This window comes from Electrona antarctica (assembly GCF_951216825.1).
Source record: "Electrona antarctica genome assembly, chromosome: 2".
NCBI classification, from domain to species: domain Eukaryota; kingdom Metazoa; phylum Chordata; class Actinopteri; order Myctophiformes; family Myctophidae; genus Electrona; species Electrona antarctica.
Window position 1 is genome coordinate 26,937,946 of NC_136807.1, and position 12,800 is coordinate 26,950,745.

The 12,800-nt window shown below is 46.1% G+C and overlaps 1 protein-coding gene across 1 annotated transcript; it reads right to left on the reverse strand.

Moving 5' to 3' along the window:
* Positions 1 to 9,548: 9,548 nt before the first annotated feature.
* mafba (MAF bZIP transcription factor Ba) lies at positions 9,549 to 12,418 on the reverse strand. Its single transcript, XM_079524013.1, has 2 exons — positions 12,389 to 12,418; positions 9,549 to 11,955 (listed from the first exon to the last, which is right to left on the reverse strand). Exon 2 carries the CDS (start codon positions 11,904 to 11,906, stop codon positions 10,683 to 10,685), a length of 1,224 nt encoding a protein of 407 aa, XP_079380139.1. The 5' UTR covers positions 11,907 to 11,955; positions 12,389 to 12,418; the 3' UTR covers positions 9,549 to 10,682.
* Between the last annotated feature and the right edge of the window lie 382 nt (positions 12,419 to 12,800).

A 12,800-nucleotide genomic window follows, 5' to 3' on the forward strand; every position in this document is an offset into this window, starting at 1 on the left:
CTTCTCCTCCTATACATTAAGCCTTGGCGAGCGTCCAAAACCGGCTACCTTTTCTGTGGATGTCTAGGTACAACGCTAAAGGATTTGTAGGGCACCCGGCAATAAGAATAGTATCCCAGAGCGTCTTGTCTCTGGCCCTCTCTCTCTCTCTCTCTCTCTCTCTCTCTCTCTCTGTCTCTATACTGTACAGTCAGTGGCGTAAAGAAGTACTCTCATTTTTTTACTGAAGTATCAATTCATCTCTGTCGGGGCAGAAACCTCTTATCTCCATATTCTAACTTATTGTGTGTAAATTAGAGCCTACTTGATCATACTACATGTCACGCGAAATCATCAAAAATAGCTGATCCGCAGCCGCGTTTTAAGCTTGTCGACATTTGAGCTTTCCACCCGACATGCAGAGACCAATACCACAATGTAGGAATATTCTGTTATAAGTAAAAGTCTGGTAGTCAAAATGTAACAAAAGTATTGGCATTAATATTTACTTAAAGTACCAAAAATAAAAGTAGCCTACTTATTACGCAGAATGTGTCATGTTTTCAAAATATATACAAAAATTGTATATTGGGCAAATTGGAAATACTCCAGTAAAGTAAAAGAAATGCCTTAAACCCCAGCATCGCAGACAATAGCCGGCAGTGATGTAAATAGGTTTTCAATGTAATGAGTCCCGGGATGCACAGGTGGTCATTCTAATGAGTCCCAAAAAATTCTAATGAGTCCCAAAAAAAATCACACCTGTGTGAAGTGAGGGGATGCAACTCCGTGTGGGGGTTCGCGGGGGGGGGGGGGGGGGGGGGGGATGTTCCAGACCCCCAGGAACACGCCCAGGGGGCCGGGCCTGTTCTGGCGTGCCGCGTCGCGTCCGAAACGGTTGAGAATGAGTTACCGTGTGTGGCGGCCCCTCTACTGTACTGTAATGTACTGGCACCCCCGAAAGCATACAGTTAATACGTGCGTGCGTGTTTGTGTGTGCATTAGGTTGCGCACAGATGGTGAAAAACAACCATGCTGTTTTCGTGCTCATACCCAGACACCCAGACACCCAGCCACCCGCCCACACACATAGCTCCGTAAGGGAGTGGTTGCACCACTCAAAAATAATAATAATAAAACATTTTTTATTTTATTTTATAAAACAAAAATATATAAACATATCAAATAGGCCTATACAGTATATTTTTAATGTAGGCTAGTAGTATTAGCAAGCACAACTCAGTAAGACATACTAATAGTGGGCAACAGTGGATTTAACATAGCTTAAACCAACCAAAAGTTGTTTGCAGTTGCAATTATTATACTTAGTCAAAATATCCGCGTGTGTTACACAATGTGTGTTTCCCATTGAATCGGGTCTGCTTGTCACGCTAAAACATGTTCCCCTAAATATTTCTGTCGGAGGCAGCGCCGTTTAGTTGAGAGAGTTGCGACATCTCCATTCACTGCTTATTCGTGGGGCTGCATGCGTCACTGATCACTCCATTGTCGTCACTCTCCGTCTCTAAACGGCTCTAGTCTTAGAGGCTGCGCTCAGTCAGAGCCAACATGGCGGCGCACATCGCGCTGTGTTGACAATGTTGTTACAGACTAGTGGTTCTACAAGAACGATTCCTACGTGGATTTTATGTTTTATAACATAGGATGAGGTCGGATGCGGGCATGCAAAATGATCGTGTCCGTAGATTATTGTTTTACCGCATTTTTCCCCCCACGATTTCTTTTTTCCCCCACGTGGATTATTATTACTGTGTATGCTGACTGAGTACAGCAGTGCATCCCGTGGATGCAGAGGTTGAGCGGAGTTAGCGTCCCAAAACTATAAAGTGCGTTTTGGGACGCAAAACGCACCCTATTTACATCACTGAGCCGGTCAACAACCTCACGGCGTTGCAGCTCGATCCATTGTGATCTTGTCGGTCGGCTATTTTCCTGTGAAAGTCTTCCCCACAAAAACAGAAAAGACATCAGTATAGAGCCCTGAGGAACTCCGGACAACCGTATGGTGTTTAAGGGTCCGGGTTAGCACTATACTTTCCTCTTTTCAAATCCAGTGCTGAAATCCTTACCTTTGAGCTAATAGAGCCTGCCTGCTTACTCGGGGGATACATTGAATCTTTGATACATTGATACATCAGGTCAAAATCCGGGTCAGATCCTGTGTCTAGGACATGACCTTTGACACCATCTAAATGTCTCAATAGAAGAACATGGAAACCACCCCAATTGTATACGTTATTTTTCACAATACAAATCAGATTGGACAAAATTAAATGTTATTAATTAGAATAAGTTGCATAGCGAGGCTTTAAGTGCAGTACTGAATGAGTGCATGTACTCAGTTACATTCTGCCACTGCGTGTGCCGTTTTCGGAAGCTGGAGGAGGAGGTGTAGTGTATATAGGAAGCTGGATGCCTGGCAGAGAGCGCGGGCGGAGGGCTGAATGCAGATAGGATCTCAATGGGTGGGCCTGGATGTGTGATCGGAGACTAAAATCATTACAGTATGCCTGCCTATGCCTGGTCACTGTGTCCTTGGCTCTTCCGTTGAGCCCACGCCGCATGCTGACTTCCTACACCCCCCCCCCCCCCACCCCCACCCCTCCTCCTCGCTTCTTTCCCTTCCCCTTCTCTGTATACGGTATACCATGTTTCATGGCATGCCTGCATTCTGTGAGTCTGGCTAGCTGTTCATTAATCATATTGGTTTCCATAATAAAAAAAAGTAAAGCGGCCAATGTTGTAACTGTATGCTCTGCGTGCGTAGTCAAAATCCTGGAGTGCTAATTTTGGTTCCTTGTTGTTTCCTTATTTGCCTGGGTCGTGATGAACTCTGATTTCCTTATTATTTTTATTTTCTTATTTCCCTGAGTCATGTTGTCTAACTTTGAGAGTGTGCAAATGTATAACCGAATGGACCCGCATCCATTCGGTTATATTTGCACACTCTCTGAGTTTGACAAAGCCAATAATGCAATATGTTTCAGGCATTTTGTGGACCTAGCTGTTTTTGCTTTTTGTAAAGAAAGTAAAGCATGCAAAGTAACTGTAGGCCTATATGCTCTGCATGTAGTTAAATCCTGGACTCTTCCTTTTGTCCCTCGTTTCCTTTACTTATTTCCCTGGATCGTGGCAAACTCTGAGAGTGTACAAGATTAGATAAGACTCTTATTGCTCCAGTGAGGTAAATTAAGTCGCCAAAGACAGCACAGCCGTTATAATACAGATTACAGGGCAACACAAAGTAGAGACAGCATGATAGAAGGACATCACATTCAATGCAACACCATAGTAAATAGCTACATTTAAATAAAAATAAATAAAAACAACATACAGTATGTGCATGGGTGCATGTATATGGTCCGACGTACTAACAGACCGACAGGCATTAGTCCGACATCCTATAGCTATACCCAACCCTAAACTTAACCTCACAGGAAGCCACGGGTTAGTTTTAACCTGCCACGCATGTCGGGAGCCACGGTGAGGTTTAACCCGGCCATGGCTCACGCATGTCGGGAGCCACGGTGAGGTTTAACCCGGCCATGGCTCACGCATGTCAGGAGCCACGGTGAGGTTTAACCCGGCCATGGCTCACGCATGTCAGGAGTCACGGTGAGGTTTAACCCGACCATGGCTCACGCATGTCAGGAGCCACGGTGAGGTTTAACCCGGCCATGGCTCACGCATGTCAGGAGCCACGGTGAGGTTTAACCCGACCATGGCTCACGCATGTCAGGAGCCACGGTGAGGTTTAACCCGGCCATGGCTCACGCATGTCAGGAGCCACGGTGAGGTTTAACCCGGCCATGGCTCACGCATGTCAGGAGCCACGGTGAGGTTTAACCCGGCCATGGCTCACGCATGTCAGGAGCCACGGTGAGGTTTAACCCGGCCATGGCTCACGCATGTCAGGAGCCACGGTGAGGTTTAACCCGGCCATGGCTCACGCATGTCGGGAGCCACGGTGAGGTTTAACCCGGCCATGGCTCACGCATGTCAGGAGCCACGGTGAGGTTTAACCCGGCCATGGCTCACGCATGTCGGGAGCCACGGTGAGGTTTAACCCGGCCATGGCTCACGCATGTCGGGAGCCACGGTGAGGTTTAACCCGGCAATGGCTCACGCATGTCAGGAGCCACGGTGTTGTTGGACTAATGCCTGTCGGACTGTTAGTATGTCTAACCAACGTATATGCACAGTATGCAACCCTATACACCCTCAACGGTGCTGTGCAAGACTATGCATCCAAATGGACCCCATTTGGTTTCATGTGTACCCTCTAAAAGTGCAATACACCCTCACTCTCAGTGGTGCTTGCATAGTGCAAAAAAATCACACCCGTGTGAACTGAGTGGTGTAAGGTTTTATATAGCATGATCAGCTGTGGTCTGACGTAATGTCTGACGTTAAAGATCTTTGGCTAGGTAGACTCGTCTTCTGATGTGATGATTTGTGACCATGAAGTTGATTCAGCTGGAGTTTTTGTCCGATGTGAGGTATTATATAAGGTAAGGTATTATATAGCCTGATCAGCTCTGATCTGACGTAATGAAATCACACCTGGATGTGATTTCACAACTGGCTTTTTTTGCGCAGAGAAAATGACCACGGTTGCTACGGTCATCCAGTTCACCCGGGTGTGATTTAATTACGTCAGAAATTATTTTGAACATAGCAACCATGGTCATTTTTGTATGCACACAAAAGCCAGTTGTAGGAGTGGTTTACACCACTCAAAAATAAGTATGCATGCAACTGGAACCAAATGGAGCCCAACTGGTTCCATTTGTACCCTCTAAATGTTACAAACTATATGAGGGTCCACACTGCACACTCGGTTAAATGAACACTCAGGGTTTCAAAGATTGCCATCCCTCATCTAGCCCCCCATAATAATAACAACGGTGTTGTAAATATGAAAATCTATAAATCCACTGATCAAATCAATAATAGATTTAAAATATCACACACACAATCACTTTGATCAATAGCGTGTGTATCGGTTTGCCTATGAAAATAACCAAGACACGAATATTGTGTGGCAGCTAATACTGGGTCAAATGATTGGATTATTTTTCAAACGGCACAACATTAATCTGTCTGTAATCATATCAGAGAGGAGACATGGGGATCTATCTGGTGAAATAATTGTCATCCATTAGATCAAGGGTTCTCAAACTTTTCAGGTCTCAACCTCCCCCAAAAATAATCCTATTTGAACTGGGGGACCCCCCGCCAATTTGGTATTAAAATGTCATTGTCATTCAATAATTGTAATTTCAGAAATGTGCTTGTGCAGATATACCGTGTGTACACTTATACTGTATGTTGGTTATGTTGAGTGAGAAAACAATGTTTCACATTAAGCTAATAATCCGGGGACCCGCCACAATAATTTGGGGACCCCCAATTTGGGAACCACTGCATTTGATCAAACTCTGTCTCTCTCTCTCTCTCTCTCTCTCTCTCTCTCTCTCTCTCTCCACAATACAATAGATGACACAGCTTATTTGACGATCTGTTTGGTTTCAGTGAGACGCCTGCAGTGATCACAACTCTTTGTCTTTCAGTTCTCAGCATCCTGGGTCAGTTCTGAAGCTATAATACAAGATGATATGATATGTAATAAACAACTGCCTCTTTTGTCCTAATCTCTTTTCTTGCCTCTCCACACACACACACACACACACACACACACACACACACACACACACACACACACACATGCGCATGCGCATGCTATCGCTATACTGTGTTTTATAAATCCTCCTTGATGATTGTGAAGAGGAAAGATGTATAGGGAGAGGGGATGGGGGGAGAGAGAGATTGGGGGTAGTTAGATTCCCTTTAAGCAACATTATATTCAAGAGGCATGCTGAATTGCAGAGCGGGTACAGTAGCAGTATATGTGAACAGCTTAAGGGTTATGTATTGTCATTATCATAACTGTAAATGATGTGACCCCTCCCTCTCCCACTAGTTCACCCCAGCTGCACTTCCTCCCCCGTCCGAGAGAGAGAGAGATAGAGAGAGAGAGAGAGAGAGAGAGAGAGAGAGAATGTAAACCAGAGAGTACTGGCCCTCATGCCTAGGCCTGATTGGTTGATTCTCTGCCTAGCGGTTTTGTCCTTGAGAATGTGCAGACACGGGGCAGATAATGTTCTGACACTAGAAACCCAAAACCCGGACCAGATCAACACTTACTCTCTCTCTCTCTCCTTATTCTTTCTCTGCATGGCTTCTATTGTCACTCTATCCGGACGTGGAGATTGAAGTTTTTTTTTTCTCCAATGAAGTCATTTTTGTGTATAGGCTAAAATCAAAACGTGCCATGGTGATATCTATGCCGGAGCGTTATTATAGGCCTATCTATAAGAATCCCCCCGACGTCGGGTTGCTATTTTTGCGTTGGCTTTGTGTAATGCGGCTCGATATCCGAAAAAGGACCTCTAATCTATCACAGACAGTCTGGACGCATGCGTTTAATCTACACAACAGACAGCCCGTATGAGATATGAAGTTATGCACAGTAAACCTTCTCGCACATCACACGCGCGCGCGCGGGGAAATGGTGAATTGTTTTCCAATTGGTCGTTGCGTTTAATAGACCATGCAGCGGTAGGCCTAACCTATATTAGTCAATTAGACACATACGTTCTTTAGGAGAAAGTGCGGCGTATAGGTTTTAAAGTGTGTGACAGCTGCGGCTGCCAACCTGACCTGTCGCATTCATAAAAGATTCCTAGAACGTCTGACCCTGCAGGGCCACGGCGGTGGTCTAAATCTGATTTCCTTATGATGTTATACTTATATCTCCCGACTGAGTCTAACTCTGACGCGAGCTAAACCCGTTACACACACACACACACACACACACACACACACACACACACACACACACACACACACACACACACACACACACACACACACACACACACACACACACACACACGCACAAAACAAAAATAAATATAAGCCTACTAATGTACATCATGTAAATCAGACGCGGTTTTCTTTTTTTCTCTCTCTTCTCTACGTGCGCATTTGCTTGTTTGCAAGGTCAAAGATCTCCATTTACCGTGCATGTGTGCAGTGTGTGTGTGCATGCATGTGCAAAAGAGTCGGGATTTTTCTGCAAAAGTCAGCATGGCGGCGGCATGCAATATAGGATCCCATGGATGCCCATGCAATGCAATGCAGCCGGCCAGCATCACGCACTGATTCACACGCACGCACACGCGCACGCACACGGAATCTCCCCGCAGCGCATGAAGCGCCCAGGCCCCCGCCAGCGCCACCACGGTCTAATCGCAGCCTCACGGCAAGAAGCCACTTTGGTTCTAATCCAAGCCGAGAATTAAATAAAGGACACAATATGTTGCTCAAAATGACATAACTGACCATGCATGGCATATGTGCGGCAGGCATATTAGTTATACCGTAATATACGTATTTGAGGGTTTTAGAAAGAGATAATCAATGACGGATTTTACAAGGAATGTATCACTGAAGTCCTATAACTGTGTGTGTGTGTGTGTGTGTGTGTGTGTGTGTGTGTGTGTGTGTGTGTGTGTGTGTGTGTGTGTGTGTGTGTGTGTGTGTGTGTGTGTGTGTGTGTGTGTGTGTGTGTGTGTGTGTGTGTGTGTCAGGTGTCTTGCACTGAGAAACAGCAGATCTGCAAGCTCACAACGCAGGGCAATGAGCAACTATAAGTGTAAATCAGTCATTATTTCACCATCCAATCTGAATATTCAACCTTTCAATGCATGTTTGCTGCATCTAGAATGAAAAAGTATAGAGAGGACGTTATTGCCATTTCAATGACTTTAATAAGCAAAATAGGAAACAATTTCTTCCATAAACAACCAAAAATAAGACAAAACAGAAACCAGCCTGAATGGAACTACAACAGTTCAAATTTAAGTTGTTTTTTCCTTTTTAACTCTTATTTATATAAACAGGATTGAAAATTGATCCCCATATCATCGCATAAAGTACATGGAATTGATGAAAACAAGACAACAACCCGCTGCTGCAGTTTCAATGTTTGATTTCAACACAGTTGAATCAGAGGAACAAAAAAAAAAAAAAAGATTGTTAAATGCATGACGTTTTTCAACAATAGTTTCAAATGCAAGCACCATGCTTATTCGATATGATCCGACAAGTTTGTTAATTTAAATCATTTAAAATAAAAACTTTTTTAACTATGCATCTGGCCAGCAGAACCAGAATCATCAAATAATAATAATAAAAAAACACAAAGACACGAAGAACATAAACGTATTATATAACATACACAGGAGTTTTCATTTTGAGAATTTTGCACAACCTGGGTCCCTTTTTTTCACTGACCGGCAGAAAAAAAATGATCAGGAAGAAACATATAGCGTTAATAATTAACTTTGTATTAAAAAAACGCATGCGTTTCATCTAAATACCTGTTAATTCTAACAGAAAGGAAAAAAAACTGGCTAGCATATGCAAATTGTTGAATGTTTAATATATGAATTTAATAGGAAGAGGTACACCTGAGCCTATAAAATAAGCCAATCAGAATGATAAATCATAAGTGTGTTTGGGTATACAGCTATAGGACCTAACATGGTTATTACAAGGGTTGCAAAGCACTCCTCCCCTCAATTATGGCATGCATGTCCACATTGAAGCTACTGTTGCATGTTGTGTACAATATGGTGGGGGAAAACAGTGCCTTTAGTGCGTTAAGAGTGCGTAAAATCTACATGTTCTCAACCCTTTTTATGTAAGGACCCCCTCCCCACATGATGCATTAGGCTATAGGCAATAAGGATCATATCTGGGACCCCCACTGTAAAATATGCAGTGTTAATTCAGAGAGTGTGCAAATGTCACCAATATTGGGTACATTTGCACACTCTCTGAGTTACAGGACCTTTTGAGGTGGTTGAGAACTGTGTGTGTTAACTGAATTAACCCATGGATACATATATATTTGTCTCTTACACATACGGATGTAAATGTATAGGCTAAATGTGTCCAAATATGACTAATAATAAAAAATAAACTTAAATTGATCTCTGTTTATTAATAGAACTATAGTATCATAGTATGTCTTCCTGCTGAGGGAGGTCTGCACAAAATTCAAAATGAAAACTTTTTTTAGAAATCAATATTCTCCCAAAAAAAACAAAAGTGCATTTCTCACACACAAAATGTTTGTATTTAAATGCAACTGAAAAAAAATCTCTCAAATCAAATCAATAACCCCCTCCCCCCCCAAAAAAAGAAAAGAAAAGAAAAACGAAATATATGAAAAAATAAACACAACACAAAGAAAGAAGTTCAAACCAGCCTCCTCAATCTTGGTGTGCAGTTTTATAGCGGTTTGTTGCATAATATTTACAAGCCTAAAAAACAGAAAACCCCCACACCCATTTAATGTCACACACTGCACCGGCAGCCCTGCTGTTATGTATGTCCCCGTTGCATTTCTCTAACCTCCCATATAATAATAAGCCCCCCACCCCACCCCACCCCCCAAAAAACAAAACTATGAGAGAGAAGCTGCAGATCAACGACATGCTCTTAATATACAACGAGAATGATGGTAAAGGTACAAAATAGAAATTATTAAACCGTACATGTCCAGCATGCAGGGATTATTAATATTTTAATGCAGAGATTTTTCTGTTTTTCAATATATATTCGGAATATAACCAAGCAGGCAATAAATCAATGGAGGAGATGTTGCATAAAATGTCCAACCCGTGTGTCATGGCCCCCGCGGGATTTTAACTAGACAGATAAAGTTTGCATAAATGTTGGAGTCTTGTATGTTGTTGTGGTTTTTTTGGAGAGTTTTATAATGCTGGCCCACCACTTGTTCGTATGTCACTCTCATATAACGCACTGTCTCTTGCGTCATCATTGTGTTGTAGGCTTATGAGGCCAGGCCTACGTCGTTTCATAACAATGTCATCGTTTTTGTTTTTTGTTGTTGTTGAGGGAACAGAATTGTGAGCAGAGACAACTTGCCTCGGCGCCATATAGGCTATATCCCTCCATCCCACACTTTTATACTAAAAGCTGTTATAGCCTACAAAGGAGCATAAGTTCTTCAGCCCGACAAAATCCTCTTCGAAGGAGAAGGGGGGGGGAGTCTCTTCAACTACAAAGCAACTAATCTACGAAGATGCTGCTGCGCGACTTTTTGATCAAAAACATCCTCTTAACATATTTTGTTGCTCTTTGTATCTCAGTTGTCAAACGTGTGGTGGTGGATGGAGGGAAAAACGATTATATATGAGAATAGTATTCGATGGATTATTTCTTTCTAATATGAATATAATTGTTTACCGTTATTAGTATAGTCATAACCAGTTATCCACTTGGATCCCCCAGCATCCATAGTCTGGGGACGGGGAACACATTAGCCAAAGACAATAGCCAATCTACAAGCACACTACAACACTGTGTGAGCTTGTAGATTGGCTATTTCTTTCTGGTGTGCGTGGTCTGGAGACAGGGGGAGAAAAAGCGGTCCAAGTTCAGTTAAGTGGTTTAAGGGAGAGAGAGGGCGTTGATTATTATCGACTTTATAGTTCATCAGCATCGGTTGTGGAGGAGATGGGAGGTTGTGGATGGTTTGGGGTCACGACAAAAAACAAACAAACCAGAAAAAGGCTTATTACAACTCACATGAAGAACTCTGGTGACGACGGGTTGTCGCTGGTAGAGCCCGCCTCGCGGAACCCGTTCGTGCTCGCGCCCCCCGCCGTCGCCGCCGTCGCGCCGCCGCTTCCCGTCAGCTTCTCGCACTTGAGTTTGTAGGCGTCGCGCTCGCGCGCCAGCCGACCGATCTCCTGCTTGAGCTGCTCCACCTGCGCGATGAGGTGCGTCTTCTCGTTCTCCAGCACGTGCTTCTGCTGCACGCGCTTGTAGCGGCACGACTGCGCGTAGCCGCGGTTCTTCAGGGTCCTGCGCTTCTGCTTCAGGCGGATCACCTCGTCCTTGGTGAAGCCGCGCAGGTGCCTGTTGAGCTCTCGCACCGACATGGACACCAGCTGGTCGTCGGAGAAGCGGTCCTCCACGTTGCCGCCGGTCCCGGTGTGTCCTCCACCCATGTGGTGGTGGTGGCGGTGGTGGTGCAGCGGCTGGTCATCCGGGGACATCGGGCCCGGGCTGTCGTCGTCCAGGTCCCCGCCGTGGTGGTCGTGGTGTTCGTGGTGGTGGTGGTGGGCGTGCGGGTGGCTGTGTCCGGCGCCCGGGTGTCCTCCGGACAGCTCGTCGGGGTGGTGCGGGAGGCCGCCGGGGTACGGGTGATGGTGCTGCTGCGCGTGGCCGCCGTGGTGCCCGTGGTGCCCGTGGTGCGGCGGCCTGTAGCCCTCGAAGCCGCCCCCCGCCGCCGCCTGCTGCGCCTGCAGCTGCTGCTGGACGGCGTGCTGCGGGTGGCCGTGGGCCCCGATCAGCGCGTCCACGGCGTCCTCCGGGGTCAGGCTGAGGGTCTGCGGGTCCATCTGCTGGTGGTAGCCGCCGTTGGGCATCCAGTAGAGCTCCTCCAGGTGGTTCTTCTGTTCCGTGGGGCTGAAGCTGGGCGAGGAGGGCACGGAGCTGCACGGCGTGCTGATGGGAGTGGACGACACGGAGCCCTGGGGCTGCAGGCGGGTACACTGGCGCACCCCGGCGCGCTCCAGGCCGGCCAGGCCCTCCTTCTTCACGTCGAACTTCATCAGGTCGAAATCGTTGACGTATTCCAGAGCCAGCGGGCTGTTGGGGAGCTCCGGGCCCATGTTCATGTCTGCGCTCATGCTGCTGCCGCCGCGGCCCTTTTGCAGACTTGCAAAGGTGCTGCTTGCCAGCGTCGCAAAAACTGGCTTGTTAATCAGCGCCTCCTCCTCGTCTCTCCTCTCTTGTCTCATGCAATAGTTCTTTTTGGATCCTCCACCGCTGCTGCTGCGCACTGGGTCGCTGGAGCATTAAACACCGAGTCGATCGGGTGAAGGCGGGGGGGGAAAGGAAAACGAAGAAAAAGTGGAGAAAAACTTTCAGACTAATGCGCTGCAAACGACATCGGAATTTGCGTCATTTAGCCTACTTCTGCTGGGCTAATCTGGCACACCGACCAGGAGTGGAGGTAGAAAAGCAATGCGTCTCAGTGCAAAAGTTTAAAAAAAAAATCTCAGTCCTTTCAGTAGAAGTGTATATTCACAGCACAAGAAACGACATAAATAAAAAGGAAGCAATAATACCACGTATGTACACGTTGAAGCGGGCACCAGTCCTCGGATCAACTTCTGTTTTGTAAGTCCGTTTTTCGCCAGGAAAAGAACGCAGGAGCAACGCACAGAAAAGCGTATAGTAGAGTAATAGGGCGTCTGATTATCGCAGAGAAGCAGCTTACCAGCTCTGCACCGCAGAGGTTTAGGCTCGCCTCTCGACTCTCTCTACTCCTGAGTATCCAGCAGACTGCGCTCACAGCCAGCCACGGCTTTATCCTTATAGCGCGCGGTGACGTCGCGCACGGAGGGGCAGGTTCCAACGCAGCCCGGCTCCAATGGGAGCGGCGCTCCGAGCTGGGATAGAGGAAGAGAGGGAGGAGAGAGGAGAGGAGGAGAGGGAGGTGGGGAGGCTCTCATGGTTGACAGCTACAGACAGTCAGCTGACTGACTCCCCTAAAAGCACAGGGGTGGAGGGAGAGGTGCATGTGTGTGTGTGTGTGTGTGTGTGTGTGTGTGTGTGTGTGTGTGTGTGTGTGTGTGTGTGTGTGTGTGTGTGTGTGTGTGTGTGTGCGTGCGTGCGTGCGTGCGTGCGTG

What these genes read in the sequence shown, in the direction of transcription:
- mafba (XM_079524013.1), bottom strand. Translation starts at nt 11,906, where the DNA reads ATGAGACAAGAGAGGAGAGACGAGGAGGAGGCGCTGATTAACAAGCCA.